This window comes from Antechinus flavipes, chromosome 1 (assembly GCF_016432865.1).
Source record: "Antechinus flavipes isolate AdamAnt ecotype Samford, QLD, Australia chromosome 1, AdamAnt_v2, whole genome shotgun sequence".
Lineage (NCBI taxonomy): Eukaryota > Metazoa > Chordata > Mammalia > Dasyuromorphia > Dasyuridae > Antechinus > Antechinus flavipes.
In genome coordinates this window covers 29494384-29503319 of record NC_067398.1, presented here as the reverse complement: position 1 = coordinate 29503319, position 8936 = coordinate 29494384, and the positions used below count along the sequence as shown (strand labels likewise).

General features: G+C 45.4%; 1 protein-coding gene across 3 annotated transcripts in view; it reads left to right on the top strand.

The window, feature by feature from the left end:
- The first annotated feature begins 658 nt into the window (after window positions 1–658).
- The window catches only part of UBA3 (ubiquitin like modifier activating enzyme 3), a 28529-nt gene continuing 20251 nt past the window's right edge, over window positions 659–8936 (top strand). Inside the window, exons 1-4 of one of the 3 annotated variants that reach the window (XM_051980593.1) lie at window positions 659–818; window positions 2009–2093; window positions 4489–4635; window positions 8322–8363. In XM_051980593.1, the coding sequence (XP_051836553.1) occupies window positions 4631–4635; window positions 8322–8363 (47 nt within the window). In that variant the 5' untranslated portion in view covers window positions 659–818; window positions 2009–2093; window positions 4489–4630. Of the gene's footprint in view, window positions 819–2008; window positions 2094–4488; window positions 4636–8025; window positions 8153–8321; window positions 8364–8936 lie in introns of those variants that run through there. The other 2 variants (XM_051980587.1, XM_051980594.1) reach the window with 2 other exon arrangements.

Here is an 8936-nt window from a genome sequence, read left to right as displayed (position 1 = left end):
TTAAGAAATGAAAAAAGCTAAAGTTCACAGAGTTTAACTGACTTATTCAAACTCATAGAGGTGATAAGCTCCACAAGTTGGATTTGAACCCAATATCCTGGGTAAAGGGGCAATTGTTGCTCTTTCTGTTGTCCCATTAATTCTTTTTCAATGATTTCTCAGTCAAAGGGGTGAATCATCCTATCCACAAAGGAAAAGGTTGGAAAAAAGAACAGTAACCCATTTCTACAGTACTTTAATCAATTCAGTTAAATAAAAAGCAAGATACTTTGTTCAGTGTGCAAGTACAATGACAAAAAAGGAGCCAGCCCTTGCCTTTACAGAGCTTACATTCTACAGCATGGATATGAGACACTTGGCAAGTAAGTCCAACATGTATACAAAGAATTTTAAAAAGGGAGAGAGGGCTAGTTGAAGCTGCACCTCAGCCCTTAGAATGAGAGTTTCAGGAGTTCTGGCTGCTTAGGCACCTGGAGCACTTTCCAGAGGCAGGCTTTCTGGGAAGCTGAGGACATGAAATCAGAGGAGCACATCATCCATTGTGCTTTGGAGATTCTAATGAGACTTACCCATGTTACCCTGGTGATGGAATGTCCATTGACGGCCTGCAGGCCGGGGACAGACAACAGCTTTCCTTCTGCTTTCCTATCGGGTCCTTCTCATTGGGATGTGAAAGGGACCCAAACACTCAAGAAAAGCTCAAATATTTTCTCTATTTTCAGAGCTGAACTTACTCAGAAACATGTCTTGAATTTTCTGCATATTACCAAAAAGGAAATTTAAAGAAGAATAGGAAGTATATTTCTTTGTAATATAAGGTGGGTGTTTGCTGTTATAAGACATTTATGTCCATGCGGGTTGTTTAAATGAGGCTTAGGGGAGGCCTATTATGATAGACAGTCTGGAGTTGAGATCCTCCCTGAGAACAGGAAGAAAGCTGGCCTAATGTCTGGGGTTGAGGGAGGTGGGAGAGAAGGGGAAGGCAAGACCCAACCAAGCACTGGCAAGCTGGGCACTCTTCCCTCCAGAGTGCAAGGAAGAGGATTATATCTGTCTGTCCTCCTAAAGATTTCTATCTAGTGGACGTGCCTTTCTTGAATATTGAGGTGATTCAGGCCAGTTCCAATGGTCTTGTGATGGAGAGAGCCATCTGTACCAAGAGACCAAGGGGACTGAGTGTGGATCACAACATAGTATTTGTTGATTGATTGCATTTTGTTTTCTTTCTCATTTTTTCCCCTTTTTGATCTGTTTTTTTCTTGTGCAACACAATAATTTGGAAATATATATAGAAGAATTGCACGTGTTTAATACATATTGGATTACTTGCTGTCTAGGGAAGGGGGATGGGGGAAGGAAGGGAAAACAAAAACTGCAACATAGGATTTTGCAAGAGTGAACGTTGAAAATTATCCATGTACATGTTTTGAAAATAAAATGCTTTAATTAAAAAATTTCTGATCTAGGACTATAGGAGATTGAAAACAAACCACTTTGGAGGGCCAGGGGCTCCCAGTTTACTATCCTGTCTAGTACCTTTCCACCAAACACTTGACTACACAAAAGACTGTCATAAATTGTGAATAGCAAGGAAAGCTATTTATTAAAGCAAATGACACAAATTTGAAAAGTACATTAGACCAGGTGTTGGAACACTAGGACCCTTGAGCCAGATCCGAACCACTGCCTGTTTTTGTATAGCCTGCTAGGTTTAAAAAAAAAAAAAAATATCATTCTAAGCTCAGGAGCTATACAAAATCAGGCAGAGTACAGGATTTGGCTGATAGTATATAATTTGCAGTCTTCTGAATTAGACTATATCAGAAAATTCACAGAACAAATAACTTCTTTAGATGGGAGAAAACTAGATCTCAACTCAATCAAGAGATTCCAATTGTGGAATCTACAATCTCACCCAAAGGGAAATTCCTCAAGGTCTCTGAGGAAGCAACTTAGAAATCAGGAGAAGTATTGAGGATCCAGTTTCCAAAGTCTTTCTCTCTTCAAGTGTCTGGAGTTGGCCCAGCAGAGAATCTGGAACCAAGAAGTATCTCCTCTCTCAAGCACTCACATCAGTGCCATCCTTTGTTAAGGTATGCTTTGTGTATCAGCATTCTCCCTAACAATTATAGGCAAATCTTCTGTAAAGTATCTCAAGTATGTCATGAAATTCAGCTTGCACCAACATGAAAGTATAACAAAGCAAAATAGAAAAAAAAAAATAACATTAGCTCTATGGAACAATGTATGGCCAAGTGAGTGCCCTCATTAACGGCTTTGGGACAAAGGCTAGATGAACTTTTGTTGGGCTTGTTGTTGAGGGGATTACTTTTTAGGTAAGAATTGGACCAGATGGCACCCAGAGTCAATTCTATCTTAAGTGGTGTGATTCTGAAAACAAGATAAAGTTTGAGAAGAAAAATAAGATGTGCCCTTAGGTCAAGGGATGACAAGGGGCCTATCACTAAACTGCCCAAATGGGTCTCTATTATAAAAAGGTTAAAAATTCCCAAGTAAGGCACTCGGAGCAGGGAAATATTGAAGGGGAATCATTTTATTCAACTAGATTTTATTAAGTGCTTATTGTGGGCCAAGCTTTCACAGGAGACCATAAACTCTGGCAGGTTTTATCTAGCCTGAAAGGCTTCTAATTCAGTCCCAGGGACTCACAGAGTCTGCCTTTGGGGGACCAGATGAGCTAAGATTACCAAGGCTTTATCACCACCAGACCGGACACTTGGTAACAAATACTTTAGATACTTAGCTATGAATTCTTAGGCCATGAAAACCCATGAAACAGAAAAATATAAAAAATGGCTTTTAGTCCTGTTCCCTCTTTTTGCTTCTGAAACGATGATAACCAATTAAAAGAAAGGCGTACACATGGCTGGACTGTGACCTGATTCTCTGGCAGGAGAGCCACATGTGGTGGACAACAGGCATCCAGTGAAGCCCTGGATTATAACTCATCTCATTTGATGGATGTTATCTTTAGAAACTATGAAGACTGCATTGTATCGATGACAAATCTGGGCTTTGGAGGCCCTGGGGTAATGTTATAGCAGTATATAAGCTAGAACCACACATTGGATAAGTATGACTTGGGTAACAAGAAAGTTAAGAAAAAGCCAACTAAAAAATCTCATATCCAAATACCAAAGACCAGGCCATGGGCCCAGCTTTGGAGGAGTCTCAGCCACTAGACAGTCTCATCTCTGTTTTTTGTAGGTGCTTCCCAAGTTAACCCCTTCTCAGCCTTTCATCCTTGTCTTTGCTCTTGCTGGCCTAGCAGAGTTTCTCTATTGCCCTCAAGGGAAATTTAATGGTTCAAGGAGCTCTTGATAAGGAATTTAAAAAAAAAAATTTTTTTTTCTCATGAGGCAATGGGGTTAAGGGACTTGTCCAGGGCCGCACAGATAGGAAGTGTTAAATGTCTAAGGCCAGATTTGAACTCAGATCCTCCTGACTTCAGGGCTTGGTGCCCTATCCACTTTTGTCACCTAGCTGCTCCTCAGAATTCCTTCAAATAAACTCATCTAGACTAAGAACCACTGCATAGAATTCCCAATCCCTCTATTTTTGTCTGCCTGCATTTTTGATTTCCTTCACAGGCTAATTGTACATTATGTCAGAGTCCGATTCTTTTTGTACAGCAAAATAACTGTTTGGACATATATACTTGTATTTAATTTATACTTTAACAAATTCAACATGTATTGGTCAACCTGCCATCTGGGGGAGAGGGTGGGGGAAGCAGGGGAAAAATTGGAACAAAAGGTTTGGCAATTGTCAATGCTGTAAAATTACCCATGCATATAACTTGTAAATAAAAAGCAATTATTAAAAAAATAATAATAATCTCATCTATAACTGCCCTGCGAATTGAAATTTTAAAAGGTTAACTGGGCACTGAGAAATTAGGGGACAGCCAATATGTGCCTGAGGCAAGACTTGAGCTGATTCCAGATTTTCTTAGTTCCAAGGCCATTTCTTCAACAACAGGGTCAGGCAGCCTCCCTGACAGGCTCCTTCCTAATACAAATCCAAGGTCATAGGATTGTTTTAAATTAGAGCTAGAAAGAACTTTAGAAAACGACCAGGAGGGTCAAACACTGATGTGCTTCTCATTATTAGCGAGATCTTGATAAATTGTGTTATTTAAAAAACAAAGAAAAAACTCAGGTTTAGGGAGAACGTGAAAAACATTACCCCTAAACTGGGGCATGTGACACAGTGGATAAAGCAACAGGTGTGCAAACAGGAAGTCATGAGTTCAAATTCAGCCTCAGGTATTTGCTAACTGTGTGATCTTAGGCATTAATTTATTCCTAATCTATAAAAAGGGAATAATATAACTTTTACCTGCCAGTGAAATATCCTGTTTGATCTTCACAATCAAATCAAACAAAATAATCAAATGAAATAATCAAAGTGAATAACAGAGCATCCGGCACTGTTCAGTGTTATTATTGTTAATTTTCCCCAAAGGTCTCTGGGGAGGAGAGTGGCAGTGCTCAAGCAGAAACTGGAATGGGATTCACCTGGTTGAGGAGCTGGACTATGCTTAGGAATCCCTGGCTTCTGCCCTGCATAAACTAGAAAAGATAGAGAAGAAGGCTGATGACAGTGAATGAGGTAAGTCATTGAAAATCAGGCCCTGATAGGAATAAAAAAAATAGATCCTCAAGAACTCTCTGCTAATCCCATCTCAGGAAGTAGGAGGCTGCCTTATCATTTAGTGGATCTTGGAACACTCAGATGAGCCAATGGAGCCGGTTGTATCCTATTGCTGGCAGATGCATGAGCCCTTTAGATGGAGGGGCCAGAATCTCAGGTGCCTCAAATACTGCTAAAGAAAAGTATTCTCAGAAATAGGAGGAGGACACTGAAGGAGACAGAAATCTTGGCTGAGTTTGCAGAAACATCGGCTGGAAAGAAGTTGATTTGGGAGGTGGAACATTCTCAGATACTGAAGGAGAAGGTCATGGGCGAGGACCTGGCCCAAGGCCTCAAGGACATGACTGCTCTATAAATGGAGGTCATCCTTTCTGAAGGAAACCTCTGAACTCAAGATACCCAGCCCCACCACCATGCCCCTCCCATCAGCTTGACCAAACTACCCCTCCAGCTCTCTTCTCAGAGACTGGTGGCTCCCAGAGCCTGGGATCAGGAAGAGCTGAGTTCAAATCTACCCTTTGGGGCTGCTTCCTATTAGTGTGTTCTAGGCAATTCACCTACTCTTGTCTGCTCCAGTTTCCTCAAATCTAAAATGGGGCTAATATTAGCTCAGTCTCTGGCACCTAATTGGTGCTTAATCAAGGCTTATTTTCTTCCTCTAGTGTTGCCCCTTGAATTAGGGACAGAGCGCTTTTGGAGACAGCACTTAAAGGTACACAATGCAAGCACTACAAGCATTCAGTGTAATACAGACACAGATGTGTGTATACATATATGTCAATGGGTGCTCCACGCACATGTATATACAATGGTAACTGCCAAATATTCCAGGTAATTCTCCAGCTCCTCTATAATTGCTTTCTCACTTTGGGATGATTCTTTCTACATCCCCTAACAAAAATGGAAAGTGCTATCAGCCTTTCTGAGAGCTAAATATAGCCCAAGAAAAAGACTCTGCCTTAGGAAACCTCAACGTTCTGTGCCCAGTACCAATCAGACTAGAAACGTCTTTTGCCCCCAAAAGAGCACTCCTCAGCCTTTTAGAATAAAGTTATCTTGGAGTATCTTAAAAAAAATTTTTTATGAGTTCAACTAAACAAATTATACAAACAAAACTTCTTTGTGACCAAACCGGGTTCTTTTTCTTTACACACATGCAGAATGGATCATGTGCCCCTGAAATTGGTGTCTCCTATCTCCACCTTAGCTCTTAAAGGGTTTTTTTTTTTTTGGCCACTAATTAAGTGAAATTCATCTCATGACTCATTCCTAGGCCCAAAGCTTCTGTTAAAAAAAATCATTTCGTTGTGCTTCATATATATAGAACTGGAGAAATCATGGCTTATTGAAAAAACCTGATTTTGGGGGGGGTAATATTTTATGTCATTTGGCTCTTCACCTGGCTTTGAGTGATTTCTGTTGTCCAAAGGCTGACTATATGCTGTTGTATTGCTAATTCTTTTCATGTGATGTTTCTATGAGGTCTAATTTGGATTTCTGTTGTGTCAATCATTGGCATAGAATTGTGCATCCTTTTGATATGGTCTCTTATGTATGAACAAAATATTTTTCAAAGTAAAGGATTAGACCCTCAAAAAAAATCAAAGAAAACCCTCAAGCTTCTTGGGGAGAGTGAGCCTAAAAGACAATGGCAGTGAGAAACTAGTGTAGGGAAGGCATGTGGCTAAGGGGAACCACTGAAGCCCTGACCCTAGAAGTCCTTTTCTCCCTTTGGGAATACCTCCTGAGGTTCCCCTTTGGTTTTGCTCTCGGTGAAATCCAAAAAGTGTTATTCTTCCAGTCTAAAAACAGCACTTCTCTGTCACTTATTGTCTCTTTGCCCATTCATCCTACGGGGCTTACTTTGTGGTTGGCCCCTTCCTTTCCAGTGGTCACTGCCATACCCTTCAACCACCGGTGAGACTTCTGATTGAACTTTTGGCTCTTCCAGACTTACCTAGGGACCAGGGACCGAGAGCAAACAGTAAAGAAACACAGTGGCCCATGTTCATAGCCATTTGCCAGCCCAGTGGAAAAGGGAACAGTCGCTCAGAAGTTCAGAGAAGTTCTGGCTTCATTCCATTGCAGGAAGGGAAAGGAGAAACAAGCAAGTCATTGCTGCTGTATTCAAACATGGTGCCTGTCTCCTACGACACAAGTTGTTCATCATCCAACACCAGCCACTCCAGTCCCCCATGGCTGGAAACTTTTCCTAAGTTTCACATGCTGGATCAGAACATGTGTATGTTTTGTACCCGTGAGGAAGGACAAATCTGAGCGTGTTCTAAGGATTAATCCCCTTAATGGCCATTCCACCCCTCGCTGCTCTGCAGCTAAAATCTTTATTTTCTAATCTATCCTGAGAATACCTCTTCCCCACAGTGTGCGGGCAATCATGGTGTGACCTTGACAGTTCTGACCTGAAGAATTCATTGAATGACGGATTTTGAATTCCGAGAGACATCAGGAAGGAGGTCACCCCCACCTTATTTTAGGGAGGAGGAAATCGAGATCAAGGGGGGAAATTCCTGAAGTCAAAAACAGTCCTGATTCCAGTGTGCCTCCTTGAGTTCTCCCTGCTACAGCTGGCAGTGAATTAGTTGGGGCCCGTAACACCGAGAGCTCTCCTTCCTGCTTACTTGGTCACGTTTATATCCATTCTACATCCTGACTTCTCTGTGCAATTCCTTCCCTTGCTTTGTTGGGGTTCCTGTCTCCTCACCTTCTCTCCCAAATAAGAACCCACCAGATGAGACGATTGGAGCCTGAATTCTTTGGGAAATGACACCCCAGCAGGGTGTACCCCCCCCCCCCGGTACTTTTGCTGGAGGGCATTCTCTTGTTTTTTGTTTGTGTAACCCCAGTGCCCACTTCACAGGGGCAGTGACTGGGCCTTAATGATGTCAGGGCTCTGGGAACTCCCAGGTGAGGAAACGCTCTCTACCAAGGCAGGTTGGCCACTCCTGGGCACCCAGAAGCTAAGTGTGTTGCCGAGGATCACAAAGCCAGTCCGGGTCGGAGGGGCAGCTCTGCCTATCGTCCAATTATTAAATAATCGTTAATTCTTGGTAGCAAGAAACGGGATTCGAACCAGTGTCTGTCTGATTCCAAGATGGGGAGCCTAGTCACCTTTCCCTCGGAGGCGCTCAACTTCAAGAACTGCCAGTCACGGGGGAGGGCGGAACCCGCACTCAGAGCCCCGCCCCCAACGGGCGGTGCTGGAGGACGGATTGGGGGGAAGAGGAAGCGGAGGGAATCGGTGCATTCTAGACTCCGCTCCCTGCTTCCTGCCCTTTGCCTCACGTCCTTACGCGCTTGCGTCTTCGCGCCTGCGCTCTGCGCTTTTCCGTGCTGGCCTCCGTCCCCCTCTCCGTCGCCGCCTCCTCCCGCCGCGGAACCCCGCCGGGGCGGGAGGGGCTGCCGCGGTGGCTTGTGGGAAGAGGGGGAGAAACAATATGGCGGATGGCGAGGAGCCGTAAGTATTGGGGATCGCCGGAAGAGCCGGGCCGGGAGGGAGGGAGGGAGTGAGCGGCGCCGCCGATCCCCGGGCCTCCCCCGACTCTTTCCCCGCTGCCCTCCCCCTCGCGGTGCCCGGTGCGCGGCGGAGGAACGCTGACCCTTCTTTTATTCTCTCTTTCTTTTAGGGAGAAGAAAAGAAGGAGAGTAGAGGAGCTGCTGGCGGAGAAGTTAGTGTTGCCGGGGGCGGGGCGGGCAGGGCTGGGCCCGGGAGGCGGGGGGCCCGGGGTCCCCGCCCTGCCCCCGCCGCCCGCGGGCGCGCCAGCCAGCCCCGCCCCCAGGCACCCCCCTGCTGCCCCCCCTGCATCACCCTTTGCACCCCGACACCCCCCTTGCTGTCTCTCCGCCGCTTCCCTCCTCCATTCCCCCGACACCGCTCCTCTGCGCCCCCTCCTCTTTTCATTCCCTCCCCGCCCCCCTATTGTTCTCTCTTCCTCTTCTCTCCTTCCCTCGCCCTTCTGCTCTCCTGTCCCTGTCACCTCTGAGCTTCCCGTCCCACGGGTGAGGGAGGGCCGTGGGTGGGGACGAGGTAGCCGTCCTTGGCCCGCGCAGTCCCCTGGGCTTGGCGGGGGCGGGGAGGGGGGGTGTCCGAGCTGGACCCTTGAGGTCATTGCGGCCGGGCCCGAGAACCGGACTTCGTAGACAGAGGTGCTTGGTGGGGCCTCGGGCTGCGTCTCCTCTTTATTCCTTTCGCGTCCTCCGCGTGGGGGGTGGGGGGGAGTCCGTGCGTCCCCCTGCTGCGC